We start from the raw sequence: 22,283 nt of genomic DNA on the forward strand, positions 1-22,283 counted from the left end.
ATTTGTTAATATGCCATTTATGTGAAAAAGCAATAAATCTCACTTATCGTCAAGGGACTCAAGATTCTTTCGACAACTAACCTAGAATGCACTAAGATGATTACCCCTCAAACAAGTGATCCAATTATTTTAATCTAATTAACATGGTTAATACAGTATATGCTGTTATCCAGATAATTACATAATTACCTTAACATTATAAGAGATGGGTGATAGGTGACATGAAGTATAGAAAAGCAAGATCTACTTAATCAGATTACTTAGCAAAGAGGGACGAAGATCAGTCATTATGAATATTCTGGCCGATCTGCCATCAACTGAAAAGGTAATTACCATAAATCCTAATGGTAATTATCTTTCCAGATTTTCTGATTCAAGGTTTCTATCACTGTCCTCCCTGTAATCGTTATCCTGCTTGTGGTTCACTGTACTATCAGGCTCATCTTATTATGTAAAAATGAATACTAAACCCTGCAGGGCTTAAGAGTCAGAGAGACCTACCTGGGTCCCAACTCTGCTATTTATTAACTATTTGACCTTGAATATGTTATTCAGCTTCTCTGAATCTGTTTCCTCTTCTGTCAGATGCACATTCACATATTCTCCTATCTCCCTACCAGCTTTAAAAAGGTCAAAATTATTATGCAACCAGCATGGGAAACAAGCACTTACTTCTTTGTCTAGCGTTCGAAACATCTGGTTGATCACGCTTTCCAAAAAAAAGGTCATGGCTTCCCACTGCACAAATGATGGTGAGAATATGGAGCAGAGGCTGCTTTCTCCAGTTCCAGCTGTGGGAGAACAGGATTTTAAAGACACACACACACATAAGCATTATAGGGTCACAGAAGACACCGAGCCAGTAGGGCCTCAGAAACTACTAGGTAATTTCACAGTTGAAGGAACAGGATAAACTAACCCCGCTCAGCCAGGGAAGAGAAAACGATGAAAAGCAGAAAAGGGTCCTTATCTTGCCTCCACCTCTAAAAATGAGCTATCTAGATTTACCTCTGTGAGCCTCGTCTGCAAAACCAGTTTGATTATTGAATGAGAATATACACATAATCATCAAAACCAGTGCCTGGCCAATTAGACAACTGAGAAATATTAATTTCCCCTCCCTTCCCCTTTGTCCATGGGCATCTACATAAAGATATCTAAGACCATAAAGAATCCCTCCAACAAGGAACTGATATAAAGATACAAAATGCTGCTTCACATCCAGCAGTCTCATGACATCTACAAGGGCTGTGTGCAGACAATGGTGCCACCCTCCAAATTCACAAGTATCATCGAAGCACATCACTCAAACAGCAAGGCACAGGCCAAAGGAGTCACAAATTATTTTTCCAGTTACCGTATAGTGCTCACATTTACTAGCTTCATCTTGGTACACAACCTATTTGGGCCTCCATGAATATTGAAGCTACTAATAGATACCAGTGACCTTCAGAATAAATTGTGAATACACAAAACTGAATGTCCCCCCATGAAAGTCAAGTAACTAGTGTACTTGCTAACTGATCATAGTGGGGTGCTTTTCCAAAGCAGTGACTTAAACCTGTCCGTTAAAATCCTCTCACCCGCCGCATGCATTCATAAGATGACAGACAGAAGATACAGAGAAGTTACCTGGCCTACGCTTTTGGGCAGAGGGGGCTTATTTTGATTTTACATAAAGTGACATTTCCCAAAGACTTGAAGGGGAGCTGAGCAATATGGGAAACCCCTGCACTGCTCCTGTTGAATATAACAAGCCATTCTCTTCCAGTTTAAGAGAAATGCCATGCAAGAACTTGGTTGAAAAGCTTTAAAAAGTTAGGTTGAGACATGTAATTTGTTAACACAAATTACTTCACTGAGGTGAAGTGGTAAAATAAACAATAAACAACTGGTTGACTCTGTTAGAAAAGAAAACTGAAGGCAGAACTGATAGGGTCATGGCTCTACCCTAATTAAAACAGAATGAAAATCTGGCATTACACCTCTCTTCTCTGCCTGTGTTCCCAATGAAAAGGCTCACTCTCCAGGATGGAAGTGGGCAGTGAGCCAAGCTATTTCTGAACACTGCTATCATAACGCATTGATATGGGGCTAAGTTTATTTCTATGCAGTTTTGATAAAATACTTCACTCATGTTTGGGGGGAAAAAACAAAAAAAGTCTTACAGTTCATGGAGCCAGGGTCAATAGAAGTTGAGAGCTGATACTTCAGCCACTCCCCAGCCATCTGGAAGCTAGTCTTGGGATCCAAACGACATGCTAACCTTATTACCTCTCCTTGTTGGGCCCGAGAGGCTGCCAAGAGAAAGACATGAAGCTAAGATCAGCGTATCGTAGATACTTAGGTAATGTTTATTCATTTATCCACCCCAAGAGAAAGATAATCAAAAAGATTCTGTTTTGAAGAAAGAATCTAACAAATGTTCACTAAAGCTTTGTTAACAAATCTAGAAATTTTCCAAAATAAATTCTAAGAAGCTGTCACACCAGCTAAATCCTCTAAGCAGCAAACCAAACAGAAACTCTCCTTTTTGTTGGAATTAAAAGATCAGGTTGGTACAGACGTAAAACGGTATGGCTGCTGAAGAAAATGGTCTGGCAATTCCTCAAAACATTAAACATGGAATTACCATATGATCTAATAATTCCCTTCCTAGGCATATACCCCAGAAAAACAAAAATAAACATTAACGTAAAACCTTGTACACAAATGTTACACCTTGATTCTTAAAGCCAAGAAGTGACAATAACTCAAGTATCTATCAACCTATCAATGGATGAATAAAATGTGGTATATTCATACAATGAAATATTATTGGCAATGAAAGAAATGATAAACATTACATGATAAAAGTACTGATAAACATTACAACATCAATTAATTGTTAAAATAATACACTAAGAGAAACACAGCAGTTATCAAGACAACACACGGTATGACTCCATTTCCATCAGATGTTCAGAACAGGTTAAATAAAAGTAAATGAGTGGTTTTCCAGAGGGACACGAGGGTTGGGAGATGACTGCTAATGGTTACAGGGTTTCATGAGATCAAAAAACATCTTAATGTGGACTGTGGTTGTAAAACTCTGAAAATACACAAAAAACCCTCCACTGCATTGTATACTATCAATGGGTGAACTGTATGATGAATGAATTATCTCAGAAAAGTTGTTACTGAAAAAAGGTGGGGGGAGAGGGTGTGGAACCAAGCTACAGAAAACCTAGAACAAGAATTAGGAATAGTGAGTTTTTCTTCTCTTTTTTTTTTTTAGGAAAAAAAAAAAAAAGACCTACAAAGTCACATGGTATTTAATCCTCTTTTAAAAATCCAAGTGCCTTACATATGGTCAGCATCTCTAAACATCCATGTCCAAAGGCAGTGTGCACGCGCATGTTTTAAGAGAGAGCACCAAGCCTGGCGTGAGTGCAGTCCCAGCGCCCTCTGCAATGCGGAGCTGGAGGTTAAACAGACTGCCGTCCACACCTGGGGAGGGGGCACTTCCCAGGTGGCTAAGTGGTAAAGAATCCACTGCCAAGCAGGAGACAAGGGTTCGATCCCTGGGTTGGGAGAAGGAAATGTCAACCCACTCCAGCATTCTTGCCTGGGAAATCCCATGGACAGAGAAGCCTGGCGGGCTACAGTCCATGGGGTCGCAAGAGTCAGACACACGACCTGGTGACTAAACAACAATGACAACAACATCCAGACTTGGGGCTCTATAATACAGAACCCCAGCTCATGCACCATGACTCAACGCTAGATGCCATGCTGAGACTGCTGGGAGAAATTTCAGGCCAGTTCACTCACAGTTGAAGAAAGCATTGAAGTCCTCATCGCTATCAAAATCAAATCGAGAGTATTCACAGCTAGGGCTGTCAGTTTTAGAAGGAAAGCCCATCTGGAAAGAGAAAGATAATTGGGGGAGGGAATGAAAATGGACCCACTGAAAGAGGTTTCAATTTCAGGAGCTCAGAGACCTTTTATTTAAGAAGAACTAAGAATTTACAAGAGTTAAGGGTTTTATGATAAATAACTACTTCTGGTCTAATCCACAATTTGCTCCCAGTTGGAATAGTCCTGGGAGTTACAGAAAGAGAACATTTTTATTTGATACTCTCTTTCAAGTTTCTCATGGAAAATTAAATTCTGAAATCAGTTTAAGGTCTTTGAGTATAAAGATAAAATAAAGTCTCAAAATAAAGTGCTAATATAGCAAACAATAAGTAGAATTGAAACTACTTGTCCTCTTAAATGTTGAACCCTGGGAATAAGCATGGAACTTTGTGTGTTTCATTCAAAAAGTACCAAAGACCACGATGGCAGAGATCTAGAACACAGTGTGCTACCTGAATCCCTGGAGGAAATAAGAGAATCCTTGAATGGGTCCCATTCTCTGAGTTTATAAATCAAAAATAAGTATCGGTCAGTTGCCAAGAGCCTTGAGGAGACCTCCGAGTGTTCATAAGCAACTCTCGACTGAGGCAGTGAGCAATCTGCTTCCACTCTTTCTTCTCATTCACGTTCCTGACTCTCATTTGGCCTTCAGAAAGTCAGATATTCACTTCCTTTGGGCATCCCCCTGACTCTACCCTCCATTCTGCTTTTAGCTCCTGAAAAGCAATGATCACATTTTATGGTCGTAGTCACTGCTCTCATCCTATCACTCCTTTCTCCCAGCACTTGGCTCAACACTTGGCGCATAAGTGCTTGCAAATACGAAAGAGCAGACATAGTAATGAGTAGACATAGTAACAAGTTTTCTTTTAAGGAATAAAAGACTAATAGGCCTGAGGAAAGGATCTCAGTGACCAACACAGGCTGTCAATGGTGCCATCTAAGTCTTAAGATGTGTATTCACCTACATTCCACTTTAGGGTCCCACTGCATACCTTGACCAAGTTAGTCATAGAAGCACGCAGGTATTTTGGTATTATTGCTAATAGTAAAGGGTCTCGGGACAGGATCTCATGTCGAAAGAGGGCTCCCCAGGTCATCTGAGTTGAAGAGCGCAAAAACTAAAGGAAAAAAAGAAAAACACTCGGTTTAAGGATTTAAGTTTTACATAACCAAGTTAAAAAAAAAAACCAAGTTTTACATAACTAAGTTTTGCTTAGCTCAGCAATTATCCACTATATTTTTCCATGGAAATAAAACTCTGTAATACTTTGACTGAAACTGCCCATACTGGAGTACATCAGCAATGACTGGTCACTACAGACCATATGGTAAAAGACAGACAGACTGTGGATCACGTGCAATACCCAGAGAATGAGCTGAACTCCACCACTTTCTCTTTAATGCAAGAAAGCATACAGACACCTAAGGATGATACTACAAGGAAAATCTTGGATTGGATGAAATTAGTTTTATAATAACACAATTAATCAGACTTTTTTTTTGTTTGCTTCTGAAAACAAGTTTTATTTAAATAAGGGTATGTTTAGTAGCAAATTACCTGAGAAAACACTTCACATCTGATTGAGCATTATCAGAATGGTATTACCTGAGGGGATAATTGCTAATCTAGACTGTAAAAGCTAACTTGGGAAGAAGAAGGAGCAATTCTCTGAATGAAATCCCACTAGAGTAATTCCCCAGGATCTTAAGAGTCACACTTTATATGTGAGCTAATTATTTCAGGTCATAGCACTTGATTTTAATTTACTAACTAAAATTTTTATTAGTTATCGCCATAAAGTTTACCTGACTTGGATGAGTTGTGAAAGCAAGAAAAGATTCCAGGTATTTTCCAAAGTTTGCTGGTATTTCTACATCAGAATCCACACCCTGTAGGATAAAAAGGAGGCTATATTAATAATGTTGATGGGGAGGTCAGGGTGGAGAGTGGAGTAAGACAACTTATATCCTCAAAACTTTCAGTTTTGAAAGGACTTTATTATACTTCCTTGTGGCCTAAGGAAGACATCATTTCAAGGGCAAAAACCCAGAAAAGGCACTTAACCTCAATCACCATTAAAATCTATTCTGTGATCAAACAGTAAAACAAAAGAGCATTCACGGACTTCCTGGTGGTTGAGTGGTTAAGAATCCACCTGCCAGTGCAGTGGACAGAGGTTTGATCTCTGGTCCAAGAAGATTCTACATGCCTTGGGGCAACTAAACCCGGGCACCACAACTACTGAGCCCACTCGCCTAGAGCCTGTGCTCTGCAACAAGAGAAACCTCCGCAACGAAGAGGAGCCCTGCTCACCACAACTAGAGCAAACCCTTGCACAGCAATGAAGACCCAGCACAGCCTCAAGTAAATGAACAAAAATTTTTTTTTAAAAAAAGAATATTCATTTCAGAAATCACTATTTCTTCAGACCTGGTCTAGTCACATTTCTGTGACTCAGCCTATTAAATAATCCTTCAATGGTACACATCTTATGCCTGAAGTTCTAACCCCTCAAGCCATTCAAGCCACCAAAAAAGGGCACTGATATCAAGTACAAAAGTCTGTACCAACATTCGATCTTTTAACGTGTAAGAGAGTTATTTTCAGGTCAATCAGACTAAAGCGTTTTTTAAAAAAATGATTCAATAATATATCCTTTAATTTGGGAAAAGGGTTCTTTATTCGAAACCATGTTTCATGACCTAATAGGACTTTAAAGACACCAGGTAGACTGAAGTTTTACAAGTCACCAAAATGAAGAGAAGCAACACTGATTTTATGGAATAACAGATGTGAACACTTACTATAGATATTAATAATAACTGACATTAAATAAATCTATATCATTCAAATTCAATTAAGATAATTTAATCCACAGAATTATAAGAAATAATCTGTAGGGCAATGTTCCCTCAGGCTAAAGTCAGGGGCACGCGTTACCCCTTACACAAATACAACTTTCTAAATCCTCTCCTCAGATGGCCCTGAAACTCTCCAGAAAGTGCTCACCAACAATGCACACAGCTGATTGCCCAGGGCACGCAACACCTGACAAAGTCTCTTCAGGAAGACATAGTGTTTTTCGACTAAGCCTCCTCCGTCAGCAGTCCTGTGAGATGAGAAAACAATGAGATTAGCAGCACATCAAGAGCACCAAAGATATTCCCCTGGAATGGACTGTATGTGGTCTGTGCTCCAATATTCAAATTTCAGGTGATTGCTACTGTTGAAAAGAAAAAAAAAAAAAAAAAATCAACCCCCAAACCTCCAACCAAACACTGAAAGACTGATGAAGAAGAGGGTTCAATGCAATCTCATCCTTTAAGAGGCACCCTAATTTGGGGTATTATATAGTACTGGGGTATTTTGGAATAGTAAACTCTAAGCATGACTCCACACAACAACACATATAAGAAACTGCACGAAAAGACAGTGATACCTAGGAAGGACTTGGATCCCTAGGGAAGCATGTAGTAATTCCTTAAACCACTGACAAAATCAAAAGGACTATAATCAAGAGAATGAGGGACCTCCCTGGTGTACAGTAGATGGGAATCCACCTGCCAGTGTGGGGGATAAAGGTTCAATCCCTGGTCTGGGAAGATCCCATATGCTACAAAGCAACAAGAGAAACCACTGCAATGAGAAGCCTGTGCCATGAAATGAAGAGTAGCCCCTGCTTGCCACACTAGAGAAAGCCCACACACAGCAATGAAGGTCCAAGTACAGCCAAGAATAGATAAATAATTATTAAACAGAGAGAATGAAAAGATAAGTGATAGGCTGGGAGAAAATATTTACAAAAGACACATTTTTTGAGAAAGATTATTATACAGTATACACAAGAACTCTTAAAACCCAATAAGAAAAAAAATTTGATTAAAAAATGGGCCAACAGATACCTGATCAAAGAAGATATTCAGATGGGAAATAAACACATGAAAAGAAGCTTCCCATCAAATTGCTATCAGGGAATTGCAAATACAAAAACGAGATAGCACTACACACTTATCAGAATGGCCAAAATTTGTAACTCTGAGAACACCAAATGCTGGGGAGGATAAAGAGCAACAGGAACTCTCATTCATTGCTGGTAGGAATGCAAAATAGTTCAACCACACTGGAAGACAGCTTGACAGTTTCTTATAAAACTAAACATACTCTTACCATATGACTCAGTAATCACACTCCTTGGTAACTTACCCAAAGGAGCTGAAAACATCGCTATACAAAAATCTACATATAGATATTCAGTTCAGTTCAGTCGCTCAGTCGTGTCCGACTCTCCCTGACGCCATGAATCACAGCACGCCAGGCCTCCCTGTCCATCACCAACTCCCGGAGTTGACTCAAACTCATGTCCACAGAGTCGGTGATGCCATCCAGCCATCTCATTCTCTGTCGTCCCCTTACAGAAGCCTTATTCATAATTACAAAAACTTGGAAGCAACCAAGATGCTCTTTAGTAGGTGAACAGATAATATTATTCAGTGGTAAAAAGGAATGAGCTGACAAGTCATCAAACACATGGAGGAACTCTAAATGCATGATCCTGATTGAAAAAAAAACTTGCAAAGGCAACAAACAAGACTTTTGACAGTCCCTTGGACTGTAAGGGGATCAAATCAGTCAATCCTAAAGGAAATCAACCCTGAATATTCACTGGACGGCCTGATGCTGAAGCTGAAACTCCAACACTTTGGCCACCTGATGCAAAGAGCCGACTCATTAGAAAAGACCCTGATGCTGGGAAAGACTGAAGGCAGGAGGAAAAGGGGACGACAGAGGGTGAGGTGGTTGGAAGGCATCACCGACTCGATGGATATGAGTTTGAGCAAGATGTAGGAGTTGGTGAAGGACAGGGAAGCTTGGTGTGCTGCAATGCATGGGGTCGCAAAGAGTTGGACATGACTCAGCGACTGAACAACAATAATACAACATCCTAGAAAAGGCAAAATTATGGAGAAAGTAAAAAGATCAGTGGTTGCCAGGGATCTGTGTGGGAGAGGAAAGAACAGGTAGAGCATAGCAGATTTTAAGGGCAGTGAAAAAACTCTGTAGGATACTATAAGGATAACGCTGAAACCCACAGCATGTACTCATAAAAGGTAGAACATAATGTGTGTAACATAATGTCTAACACATTGTATGTCATTGTAAGTTCCTCATCCGTTGTAACATCCATCAGATTGTAGAAAAAATGAGAGAGTTCCAGAAAATCATCTATTCCTGCTTTATTGACTACGCCAGAGTCTTTGACTGTGTGGATCACAATAAACTGTGGAAAATTCTGAAAGAGATGGGAATACCAGACCACCTTACCTGCCTCCTGAGAAACCTGTATGTAGGTCAAGAAGCAACAATTAGAACCGGACATGGAACAAACAGACTGGTTCCAAATTGGGAAAGGAGTACGTCAATGCTGTATAATGTCACCTTGCTTATTTACTCATATGCAGAGTACATCAAGTGAAATGTTGGGCTGGATGAAGCACAAGCTGGAGTCAAGACTGACGGGAAAAATATCAATAACCTCAGAAATGCAAATGACACCACACTTACGGCAGAAAGCAAAGAGGAACTAAAGAGCCTCTTGATGAAGGTGAAAGAGAAGACTGAAAAAGTTGGTTTAAAATTCAACATTCAAAAAAAGAAGATCATGGCATCCAGTCCCATCACTTCATGGTAAATAGATGGGGAAACAATGGAAATAGTGAGAGAGTTTATTTTGGGAGGCTCCAAAATCACTGCAGATGGTGACTGCAGCCATGAAATTAAAAGACACTTGCTTCTTGGAAGAAAAGCTTTGACAAACCTAGACAGCATATTAAAAAGCAGGACATTACTTGGTCGACAAAGGTCCATCTAGTACAAGCTATAGTTTTCCAGTAGTCATATATAAGCTGAGCACCGAAGAATTGATGCTTTTGAACTGTGGTGTTGGAGAAGACTCTTGAGAGTCCCTTGGACTGCAAGGATATCCAACCAGTCAATCCTAAAGGAAATCAGTCCTGAATATTCATTAGAAGGACTGATGCTGAAGCTGAAACTCCAATACTCTGGCCACCTGATGCGAAGAAATGACTCATCTGAAAAGACCCTGATGCTAAGAAAGACTGAGGGCAGGAGGAGAAAGGGAAGATAGAGGATGAGATGGTTGGATGGCATCACTGACTCAATGGATGTGAGTTTGAGCAAGCTCCAGGAGTTGGTGATGGACAGGGAAGCTTGGTGTGCTGCAGTCCGTGGGGTCGCAAAGAGTTGGACACGACTGAAAGACTGAACTGAACTGAACTGAAGTTCATCAACTCTAACAAATGTGTCGCTGCTGTGGGGGGAGGTCTATAATGGAGAGGCTGTGCATGTGTCGGGGCAGGGAGTATATGGGAAATCTCTGTACCTTCCCCTGAATTTTTCGGTGAACCTTAAACTGCTCAAAAAACAGAAAACATTTTTTTAAAAGACTGTATTAAAAACATTAACTTGGTGTCTCATTTCTCCAAGTCATTTAGTTCAGATGAATAATCACTTAGGTGCTATTTTAGAGTGCAAATATCTCTTTAAATTAAAAAGAGAATTTTTATTTAGTGGCAAAACCTGACCTAAAATGACGTAGCACAATTCCCACTAACAAGAATTAATCAGGACTGGTGTGGACAGCAGCCATGGAGGCAGTACACTGTAATGCAAACAGCACGGGCCTCGGGATAAGAAAGACCTAGGGAGGAGCTAGTTACGCTGAAAGGCAGCGTGGCACTGTGGTTTCTGGTGCTGGCTCTGCCGTCTGACCGCCTGGTTAGAATCTCAGCTTTACTAACCAGTACCAGTGGCACTAATGGAGATGGGATACCTCAGTGGGAATGTCATAATCTTTAGAGAACTAAGAAATGGGACTCTGAAATAGTAACTAAAGTGGCTACCCAAAAGACACATTATCCATTTAATTAACAAGCCTCCTTAAAAACAGACCTGTAGTATCCATAGGAAAGAAAGCCATCATAAAATCTGTGTTAGAACGGACAGTGAGAGAGTTCAAGTAATATATATGTGTCTCACATCTTTTCATTTGTCTTTGGCACCAAAAGTGAAGAGTATGGAAGAAAAGTGGGTGTTGTGACAGTTTCAACTACTTATAACACACAGTTCTATCTGACTCCTGGGTAAGAAACACATATCAGGAAATGCTTTAATATTTTCCAGAGCAATTAGAAGAAAATAAGCACAAGCCATTATTTCAGGACCTAGAATGTGTTTACAGGTTGGCGGAATATGAGTGGGTGCTAAATCAACAGCCACAACTTATTTCCAGCAGAAGCTCTTCAAAAAGGTCAAACAGTCCCTTTAAGAGTGCCTGAGTTTTCTTCTAAAAACATAGGGAATTTCTGGTGGTCCCGTGATTAAGAATCTGCCTTCCAAAGCAGGGGACATAGGTTCCATTCCTGGTCGGGGAACTAAGATCCCACAGGCAACTAAGACTGCGTACCTTGAGCAGACAGCCCACATACACTGCAGCCAGAGAAGCCTGCATGCTGCAATGAAGACGCAGCATAGCCAACACACACACACAGAGAAAGACACAGACACACCCACAGCAAAATAAACCGTAAGAACTTCACACTGTCCTTAGAACAAAGCTCAAACTTAAAAACCAAAAAAAGTTGACTGATTGCCAACAGTCAGATAGGAACTTTGGATATATCCAAATAAGATACAAAAATGACAAAGAAATCAGAAATCACATAGAAAAGTAGACACTCACTGTGCAGCGGAGAGTATATAATGCATGGCAACATCTCCAAATAAGACCATCAAGGGCTTCCGGTCTTCCAACTTGCCCTAGACCCAATTTTAGGGAAACACAGGTAATACAAACTATGTTACTAAAGACTTCTAAGTACTAACAACTTCTATGCCTATATAATCAAATATACTGACTTGCTAATTTTCACATAGCCCTGGGGCAAACTGAACACTGGAAAAAGGTCAACTCTTTAAATTGAAATCTGGGTAAGACATTATTTTGAAATGTGTTGGTACTCCAATTAAATAAATGAATAAAAATTAAATATGCTGGGTAATAATGATGGTATGAAAGCAAATTACATCTAAATATAACATTCTTCATGGAGAAAAGTCATGCTCTCCTTTGTTAGCCAAATCACCTATAAAGTCAGTTCAGTCACCTTCTACTATTCTTTGACATAACACTATGTGAGTTTTAACATGACATTTATACAGTTTTTTAAACGTGAAGCACCAAAACCCACAAATGTTTCAAGACCCACACAGCCCTACTCATCTCTGTATATCCTGCCAGTGGATTCCTAGAATACCGGCAAACTATTGTCCAAAAGGTTGGAGTCAAGTAAAACAAACAAAACAAAACACCTAAACCTTTAAATGTCTTTCACCACAACATGGAAAGGAACACACATATGCATCCCTCAGAGGCTGAGGATCAAAGTCAGCCTGAAGTGGTGACTTACTTTCCTGCTGACCGCGATGAGAAGACACTCAGCTGCTCCCAGCTGAAGTTCCTGTTCGTTCAGGAGCAGGCACAGCACCTCCAGGAGTTTGCAGTTCTCAGCAGTAATGTGACTCATGGGCACCCAGTCAATGTAGCCTGCCAGAGTGTTCAGTGCTGCGACTCCTACTCGACAGTTTGCTTGGGCCTGCATGAAAAGAAGTAACTTTTAACCGTTAAGTCCTCACTAACAGGTAAGAAAGCTGTGGTTATACCCGACCTCCTTCTGTTTTCTAATTCTAACAAGAAAACAATGGGAAAAAAAGGGCTCATGCAACAATTATTGATAGGCAACTCAAAGGTTTTCTCTGATACACAATCATTTCTCAAACAATGGCGCCTCAATGTCCGCCAATAAGACCACAATGGCATGTGTGGTCATTTTACGTCCTTCAAGAAATCTCAGATATTATCATTTTAACTCCCTTTCACCATAGCTCAGTGATCAAATAAACCAAGGCTGAGGGAATTCCCTGGCGGTCCAGTGGTTCAGACTCTTTGGGTTCAATGCTGAGGGCATAGGCTTGATCCCTGGTAGGGAAACTGAAGCTCCTACAAGCCGCACAGCATGGCCAAAAACAAACAAAACACAACAAGGCTGAGGTTGCCCTCCACCAGGTGTATGCAGCCCCGTACCCAAAAGTCTCAAAAAAAGCCTCCTTCTAGCTCCAGAGAGCTCTTACCTTTGACTCCTGAGAATTATCTGTCTTCTGAAAGAAAAGAAGTATAAGGATCTAATGTTTTTAATGAACAAAAGGCTGTGTAATAACTTTCCATCCCCATAATCTAGGCCCTCAAACAACGATTTTCAAATGGACTCAACTTTTAATTTTGGAATAGAAGACAACTTTACTAAGAACACATAACTGATATTCTCCAGAAGAGGACAGGTTATTTTAGTTTTAGTAATATGAGAAAAGGATAATATTTAAAGAGCTTACATAAATTTATTAGAACATTAAGATCCAAAAGACAGTTTCAAAGAGCAGTTTACAAAGAAATACAACTAACAAATGAACAATGGAAGCAGGCTCAACACTGCTATTGATGAAAAGAAACAGTAAAAATTTAAGTATTGGCAATTTTTCCATATTACAATAGAGACAAATTATAACTGGCAAAGGTATACTAAAACGATGTAATGTTAGTGGAAAAAAGCAAGAAGCAAAATTAAAATGAGTACAATTTATGACCATGTATATATGGACATAACTGTAGGAAAACCACATACACAAAGAATATTAAATGCTAAATAGACCAAAATAATGTCTGTTCAGTAAACTAAACAATTTATAATTTTATAAGCAGGAGCAGCAACTCCTGAAGTACTTGAAAACTTACCACCATTAGCATCATAAAAGATTTGTTTTATAATTCTTTTTTTCAACTTTCAAAAGGTATTTTTTCTAACAAAGAGCAAGTATTAAGCCTTCACCAGCAGTGATCAAGGAGGGGTGTTAATGGGACAGAGATGAGTAGAACCCTTTCACCAGTATCTACTGATGCTGCCCAAGAAGGAAAAGGGATCCAGGTAACAACAGCCCAGTCCCGCCCTGACCCCCTACTCCAACAAGCCCACATTCCCATTCGGATCCTAATCTTCTGCCCCTTCTGCCCCTGGGACGAGTGCAGGAGCCAGGGGATAGACAGGGAGAGTAAGCCTACACATCCCATTCTTGTTTGCCATTCAGCCTACTGCCCAGGGAAGGGGAAAGGATGGAAGCAGAGAAGGAACTACGAGCAAACTAAGAAGTTGCAGGTACAAGAAATGTCCCTTGGTATCCTCTGGTCCTGGGAGCCTGGTTTAACAGATGGAGAAAACAGAAACTGAGGCTAAAGAAAAACATCAGTGGATGTTTTTCTAACTTGTGTCACCCTGCTCTAGCATATTGGCTAGATGTCTAGGGCATCAAAGCATTCATAATTTGTTCATTTCTCTTAGGGATTAAGTCTCCTAGGAGAAAATAAAAAGAATACCTCTTTTCACCCTCAATACACATAGGTTTTTTCAATTAAAATACTTTGATATTCTTTTGAAAAATCCTGGGGAGGTGTTTTGGGGGAAGAGTCCATTCTAGTAAAAAGGATGGGGCGTGAATTCCCCACAATTAATAATCAGGGGATCTTCAATAATTACTCTCTGAAAATTGGTTTCTTCATCCATAATATGGAGACAATAGTTTTTCACTCAGGGTTGTTTTGAGGATTAAATAATATGTAAAGCATGAAAAAGTATACAGCATAATATTAGATACTCATTGTGTCTCCCTACCCTGACAGCTAAAAAAACTTTGTCTTATCATTTGTGTTAGTATTCTAGAGCTCTGAAAATAAACTTAAGGAAGCTGCTGAGGGCAGAAAAAATAATGAATCTCAATGAATGCTATTTTTGTGAAATAAACATGTATGAGGAGTCTAGACTAGTTCTGAAACCTCAATCCTAGTGACATTTTGGGTCAGATAATTCTTTATTGTGGAAAACTGTTCTGGGCACTACAGGATGTTCAACAGCATGCCTGACCTCTACCCACTAGATGTCAGCAGCAGCCCCTAGGTGTGACAACCTAGATGGCAAAATTGCCCTCCCACTGAGAACCACTGCACTAAATTTTAAAAAATTTAGCTTCATTTTTACACTATCTCAGGAATTTTCTTACTAAAAAGGGAATTATTTTTTCTAGTATGTTCAGAACTCACTGAATTGAACCTCCTAGAAAATTAATTCCAGTTCTTCCTGTCATCTTTCTGTTTTACTTATAAAATAGCCTTTTCTTTTCCTGACCTGAACACCCTAGTTCCTTGCTGCAGGATTAACACACACAAACCCACTCACATCAGAAAACAGAACTTGACGAAGGTGGAGGGTGTAATCAGTATCCCTTACCACTTGTTGGTACTTGTTTACATTTTCTTGAAGTGTGTTAAGGAGAAAACTGAAGATTCTTTCCATGTTCTGGGTTAACGTTTGCTGGATATCCCTTCGTCTTTGAGGGGGTAGTGTCTGAAAGGTCACTACATCCTCTGCCAGCCGCAAAAGAATGAACATCACCAATTCAGTCTGTGTTTCCTATACCAATAGAAAGAAGGTAGTTAAATATGCTTTTTTTAAAAAAATTGGGGTATGTATAGTTGATTTATAATATTGTGAAAATATGTTTTGCATTATAAATATGACCAAAGGCTCTTTTCTGCTGACAAACAAACCAGAAAAACTCGGAAAAGCAAACAAAAACAAAACCCTGAATTGATACAGCTGTACTGCATACCCCTTGTTTGGAAAGAGTGTCCAATTCTACTAGCATGTCAGGCCAGTGCTGTGGCCACTCCCGCTTGATCATTTCTACTACAATTCGAGACAGAACATCTTTAATATGGTTCTCCTCTTCCAAAATGTTCAGTGTTCCCTGCAAAAGAATGAGTGACATCAAGAGGTTTGCAAGACTGAATTCAAAGGAAAAAACTGGGCTGTAGAGTATAGAAAACTTAGGAGCAGGCCTACTTTCAAACTAAACAAACCAACCTGTTCTCCATGTCTGAGTCACCTGTCCTGCATTCTCACTAATCATTCTTTCCTCTTAAAGCTTAACAGAGGGTTGCATCAGCTAATAAAATGGCTGTCACATGGAGCAAGGAAGACATCACTGTTCTTTACAAACTGAAGAGACTTTCATATTGTTTCATTTTGTATGAGGGCCAGAGTAGAAGAGTATGGAAATAAGGAATACATTGAAAGGCTGATAAAGTGAGAGATTCAGGAGCAACTGAATATTTTCCTAACAGTTCTAGCTTTAGAAGACACAGGAAGATCATTATTGGGACTCTCTTCTCAAGTCTGGTATCAAGTTTAATGGATTAAGATTTCTATCATACCTCCCCAGAACTAACAAAATACAAATCCTAGCTAGGTAAGTTAATAATTTTGAAGGGAATTTTTTTTTCTATCAAAGACACTAGACTTTGGGGATGAAACCCCTTTTTATGTCCTTTGTAAAAAAGAACATAAAGGCTGTGGATTCTAAATGTGTTTATAAAGTTATAGTAGAACTCCCAAAACAAACTCATTTAGTCTTTTTTTTTAATTGCTAGTAACATAAAATAATTCAGTTTAAAATAAAAGGAAACAAACAGCAAAGTGCAATCTAATCTAGAACTGATTACTCTAAGACGCTTATTCACTTGTTAAAAATGTTTACTATCTCAAAAAAAAAAAAATGTTTACTATCTCTACCCTGTCTTCATAATTAAAAAAAAAAAGTCAACACATAAATGATTAATTAAACCAAGTAAATGGGATGAACTGTGATTTCCAGTGATGGTGGTACTTTTTAACTTGAAGGTAATATTTAACATTATATAAAGTTGTTTGACTGATGTAGAACCAGTGAATTTTTACACAAGTGCTACACTGGAAAAGTCACACTCTGTCTAAACTACCTAGTAAATTCAAGTCTTCCAATCAACCATTCCTTACATTTGCGATCAGCTCCATGACACTGTTCTTCAGATAGACCTTCTCCAATCGAGACATGTTGTTCCAACGAAACCTGGCCACCAAAATGCATAAAGTCAACAGAACAACATCAGAAGCCTTCTTTTCAGAAGAGATTAGCTTTGATTCCTGTGTTAAAATTACGCTGGTGATTTTACTCAGAAATTATACTCTGGATTTTGTATCCTTCAAAAAATGCACAGAAACAGTCTACATTTAATCAAAATACTAAAAGCAAAGTTTAATATAGACAGTGACCCATTAATTAGAATCCAGGTAGGATTTGTGCACAGATGAGCTTTCCCTCTTGATTTTATTGACAGACCATAAGCAAATACATATCTGGGACAACTACAACAATGTATGTAGTTGGTTTTCAGAAACTACAATCTGATAGTACTAACTTCCTTTCTATACTTGCTTTGTTCAGTCACTAAGTTGTGTCTGACCTTTGCGACTCCATGGACTGCAGCACACCAGGTTTCCCTGTACTTCATCTCCTGGAGTTTGCTCAAATTCATGTCCATGGAGTCAGTGATGCTATCTAACCATCTTAGGCTTAGAAGGTAATAACAGCACAATTCCAGACAAACTGTGACTAAATCTTAAAAGCTGATGGATTCTTCAGATAGGCAGTAGGGGAAGGAGACTCACGTTAGAATGGGTTTTCAGTTATTCTCATATAATCCTGGTTAGAATCCTGCCATGCACGCTCAAAACTTAAGGAAAAAGAAATTAAAGGCAGTATCTTTCTAGTGTCTAATCAGGTATTTATTTACCTGTACACTGCATTATTCTAAAAAGACTCAGGTTGGTGGGCATATATTAGGAGCTCAATAAATGCTAGCTAAGTGATGTGAGCTAATATTTGCAGAGTGCTTAGTATGTACCATGCACTTTACACAGATGAAGAAACTAGGAAAGGTTAAGTTCTGAATGAGAGCTCCCACGAGGCTGTGATGACCTCTACCAAGCATTCCTTTCTCCATGGGGACTGCTTTTTTCTACTCACCTAAAGACTATCTCTAAGAGTTATATAAGAAATACAGATTTGCTCTTTCACATACTTGACAACATGTTCCAGGATCTGAAGGCCAAAATGTCTGACGATGGCAATTTGTGTTTTCTCAGCCAACCGCAAACCACAGGGGACACAGACAGGGCACTTTTCTTTAAATTCCTCACAAAACTGAAAAAAAGAATATTTGGTGTTTCCCTTAGGAGCCACAAGAAAGTGGGACTAGAAAAAACAAAACTCCAACCTGAGCTATTAAGTGGCAAAATGTAAATAAACATTATATAAAGGATTATTTTCACTTTGATAGTTCCAGATTTCCCATGCAATGGCCAATTAGTGTTGGAAAAAATAAATAACGTGACCTATATGAGTGAAAAACTGTTAGAGATAAACCCCTGAAGCACACAGGGCTGAAATGACAGTTACCAGGATTAAAAACCTTTGGTTGGGGGAGGAATAAAGCAAATGTGGAAAAGTCTTTACAACTGCTGAGTTTAGGTGATAGGTATACACAAGGTCATTACAGCATTCTACTTATTCTATTTCACAGTAAAAGAACAGAACCCGAATATTTCTGATTCCAAATCCTATGGCATACATCTATGCATTGTAAAACTTCCTCCAAGTGATGATCTCTCTACTTCATGAAGTTACATCTCTTAAAACACACACAGTACTGTTCCAGTGGTCATTTCTCATTGCCCACATACATTGTTTGATGAGGGAATAAATTCAAATCGTATTAGCATCCCCATTTGTTCTGTATTAGCTTTCCCAACTTACACAAGAATCAGTCTCAGTAGTAGAGAATCTGGCCGTCAAGAAAACTACTTTCAGGAAACCAAAAAGCCCTTGCTAAAATGCAAAATAAGTGGTAGAAGTTCACCTTTGCGCAAAATAGTCTAAGAATATCACACAGTAAAAAACATGGGGGTGGGGGGATGAGAATTAAGCCAGAAATATCCAAGACACAGAAGAGGGTTAGGGAGAAGTGTAGGGATGTAAGTAAAAGGGCACTAGAGAGGCTAGGGCGAGTCAGGAGAGTGTGTCAGCAGGAAAACGTTTAGTGAGGGAGACTATAAAGAATGTGGCCGATATTGGGGACGGGTTGGACACGTGCTCCACGGGAAGGAGATGGGATGCAGGAATGTAGGGGTTAGGGGAATAAAGTGGGTTCAGCCAGCTGTGGAGGGGATCGTGGTGCGGAGAAGAGTAAACAGAAGCGGGGAGAGGGGGAGGAGAGGGCAGTGGAGAGTGTCGGTGAGAAGAGACGGCTACAGTGAGGCAGGGACCAGAACGTCCCGGGAAAAGGGTAGGCGCGGCGAGCAAAGAAGGCGGGGAGTGGGACGACGCGCGGAGAGCTGCAAGGGGGAGGGCCCCCCGGGGTTGGGACCGAGGTCCAGGGCCGCGTGGGCGGGAGACGGCCAGCGTCGTGAGCTGCGCCGGGACGGCTGAGGCTGGGGGAGGGTCTCGGGGCAGGCCCGGGTCGCCAGAACTCAGATACCTTGAGGGCTTCTAGCCGGTAACGCTGGGTGGAGCTGGGGTCCATCATGATCGTCACCGCTTTCACCAGCTGCTCGCACAGCGCGTTCACTCGATCCATCGCCATGAGTAGTGCCACGCACCACGAGCGCGCAGCACCGCAGTCCTGGGAGCACGAGGCGCGGACGGCTCCGCTGGCGGGACCACACGCTGGTACCGGGCCGCGGCGGGCCGAGGCGGGGCGGTGAGGAGCAGGAGGAGGAGCGTGAGCCGCCGAAGATCCAGCCGGGAGAGAGCCGGCGCTGCGCACGCGCCCGACGTGCCAGTGCGCATGCGCCCGCGGAAGTGGCGGCTCCCCTGTGACGGTTGCTCCTTGGTGGGCGGAGCGAGAGACTTTGGGGCCGCTGTACGCAGGCGCGTCAACGGTCCCCGGCGGCGCGCGCGCTGAGTGACTGTCAGGAAGGCGGTGTGCCGGTCGCGCTGGGCAAGGCTGGACCCGCCCGACGGTGCTGGCAGCTGCCTAGGCCAGGGCCGTCTGCCACCGTCGGTTCTTTTCTCCGTCGTTCCGGGGAGCAAATCTGTCTCGAAACCGACTGATCCGTTCCCAGAAAGGGGACAAGTAATTCAAGACCGCTTTAACGTCCTCCCAGCGGACACCTAGCCCAGTCTCGGCGGCCTCCGCCGGTGGCTGTTTTGCCAAGTGTCGTCACATTGGTAAGAGAATTTAGTATCGTTCGGTATCTCTGTTTTTAGACTTTTCATTTTGCCTTGGCTATTGGTTCTATAATATAGCAGTGATTGAGGACAACACTGGACCGACATTACAATGAAGTAGAAAGCATTGCTTACAGAAAAGGCCCTCTTTTGCCTTTTAAGAGAATTTTTCTTGTGGGGAAAAATGGTAGCTCTTAAACTTCCCTCTTCACTTGTACTTGTTTTCCTTGCCTGTGTTATCACCTGATAGGCACTAAATGTGTTTTGTACAGATCTTGGTAAATCGAGATCGTTAAAGATGAGGAATTGCAAATACCGAAGGTTTGTACAGTTTTGGTCATTTGAGGTGTAGCCTAATCCTTATTCCCAAAGGGAAGTTTTAACATAGAGCGTGTTTCACTTTTTATCTTTAAAAAGCTGTTGCTTTCTCCAGCAAAATACGTAAACTGAAACAGGTAAAATCTAAATATGTTTTTGGTGTTTGAATATTTAGGAAATGTTTGCTGTACTTAAATCACTGCTCCCTGTTCCTACTCCACTTCTAGTATTTGTATCTAATATGGTACTTAGGTGTGTGTGTGTGACAATGCATTTACTATTTTTAATCCGATGTAAGTCTGTGTTTGTGTATGTTTGTGTGTGAGAGAGGCATTGCATTTACTGTTTTTAATCCGATGTAAGTCTGTGTGTGTGTGGGTGTGTGAGACAATGCATTTACTATTTTTAGTGTTAGTCGCTCATTCTTGCCCAACTCTTTGTGACCCCATGGACTGCAGCCCACCAGGCTCCTCTGTCCATGGGATTTTTCCGGGCAAGAATGCTGGAGTGGGTTGCCATTTCCTTCTCCAGGGGATCTTCCCAATCCAGGGATTGAACCCAGGTCTCCTGCACTGCAGGCAGATTTGTAAATCTGTGTGTGTATGAGACAATGCATTTACTAATTTTTAAACCAATATAAATCTGTTCGAAGACTACACAAAAGCCACTTGAGGGGCAAAGTGACTTCTGATATGTAATGGTTTGAAGTATTCCATTCTGCCTGTTTTCGGTGAGTGGAATTTGTAAGGAATTAAAGCCTTGATTACTCTGAATTTTTGAAGTCGTCACCCCCCCACCCCCCGCCCATCTTCCAGCTTTGTAGTAGCATGCACTTTTTTCAAGGTGAATGTTAATTTTTGACACTTAAAAAAAAATACAGTTGAGTGCTTACTCAACTGTAAAACCTGTGTTCTTTCATATTTAAATCATGAATTACTGGTATCTCCACAAATATCTTGTTTTTGTTAGGTCAGTGGTTTCCAATCTCTGCTGCGCATTAGAGAGGACTTTTAAAAATTGCGATGCCCAGGTCACACCCATACTGATTAAGTTAGATATCTGGTAGTAGAAGCCAGAAATCAATAGTGTTTAAAGGTTCCTAGGTTATTACAATCTGTAGTAAGTTTGGGAGCCACTGCTTTCATTTACTAAAGCCTTCTTTCAGATTTCTAACAATGTTAAATGAAAACATTAGCCTCTATCAACGGTTTATAAGGTGTGGTCTTTCAATCTAGCATCCATACCTTTAGGTATGTCTGTCTACAAATAGTGTGTAGTGTTTTCTTTTTTTTGGTTTTCTTTTTGTCTTCAAAAGTTGAACATGAATAGATGGAAAATCAGCATTAGAACACTACAAAGTAATTGTTATACGGGCCAGATCCACTGATGGGTGCTCAGAAGTTCACAATTTGAAGAGAAACGGAATATGTGCATAGTCTCCAAGTATCTCTTCTAAGAAAGGAAAAAATAGTAACTTTACAGTGAGAAACCTAGCAAACACTGTCACTATTCAATGATACATTTACTGTCACTAGTATTAAGACATAGTGACATCATGTACCTCCAAACACGATACACAGAAGAGATACACAGAAGAACTGTACAAAAAGATCTTCATGACCAAGATAAACACGATGGTGTGAGCCACCATCACTCACCTAGAGCCAGACATTTTTGAATGTGAAGTCAAGTGGGCCTTAGAAAGCCTCACTATGAACAAAGCTAGTGGAGGTGATGGAATTCTAGCTGAGCTATTTCAAATCCTAAAAGATGATGCTGTGAAAGTGCTGCACTCAATATGCCAGCAAATTTGGAAAACTCAGCAGTGCCCACA

The 22,283-nt window shown here is 40.5% G+C and overlaps 2 protein-coding genes across 3 annotated transcripts in view; one reads left to right on the forward strand and one right to left on the reverse strand.

The window, feature by feature from the left end:
• XPO5 (exportin 5) overlaps window positions 1–19,704 on the reverse strand; it is a 41,590-nt gene extending 21,886 nt beyond the window's left edge. Inside the window, exons 1-14 of one of the 2 annotated variants that reach the window (XM_055406930.2) lie at window positions 19,440–19,704; window positions 17,985–18,106; window positions 16,900–16,972; window positions 15,695–15,832; window positions 15,313–15,495; window positions 13,112–13,138; window positions 12,391–12,576; window positions 11,664–11,740; window positions 6,914–7,013; window positions 5,710–5,793; window positions 4,896–5,021; window positions 3,814–3,904; window positions 2,169–2,297; window positions 673–791 (exon numbers count right to left, since the gene is read on the reverse strand). In XM_055406930.2, coding sequence (XP_055262905.1) covers window positions 673–791; window positions 2,169–2,297; window positions 3,814–3,904; window positions 4,896–5,021; window positions 5,710–5,793; window positions 6,914–7,013; window positions 11,664–11,740; window positions 12,391–12,576; window positions 13,112–13,138; window positions 15,313–15,495; window positions 15,695–15,832; window positions 16,900–16,972; window positions 17,985–18,106; window positions 19,440–19,544 — 1,560 coding nt within the window. In that variant the 5' untranslated portion in view covers window positions 19,545–19,704. The remainder of the gene's footprint in view (window positions 1–672; window positions 792–2,168; window positions 2,298–3,813; window positions 3,905–4,895; window positions 5,022–5,709; window positions 5,794–6,913; window positions 7,014–11,663; window positions 11,741–12,390; window positions 12,577–13,111; window positions 13,139–15,312; window positions 15,496–15,694; window positions 15,833–16,899; window positions 16,973–17,984; window positions 18,107–19,439) is intronic. The other variant, XM_088831036.1, reaches the window with a different exon arrangement.
• Window positions 19,705–19,854: 150 nt separating this feature from the next.
• The window catches only part of POLH (DNA polymerase eta), a 31,418-nt gene continuing 28,989 nt past the window's right edge, over window positions 19,855–22,283 (forward strand). Inside the window, exon 1 of the mRNA XM_055406931.2 lies at window positions 19,855–20,131. The gene's annotated coding sequence lies outside the window, so the exon portion shown is untranslated. The remainder of the gene's footprint in view (window positions 20,132–22,283) is intronic.

This window comes from Moschus berezovskii, chromosome 23 (assembly GCF_049115385.1).
Source record: "Moschus berezovskii isolate FMDL1 chromosome 23, NW_MosBer_1.0, whole genome shotgun sequence".
Lineage (NCBI taxonomy): Eukaryota > Metazoa > Chordata > Mammalia > Artiodactyla > Moschidae > Moschus > Moschus berezovskii.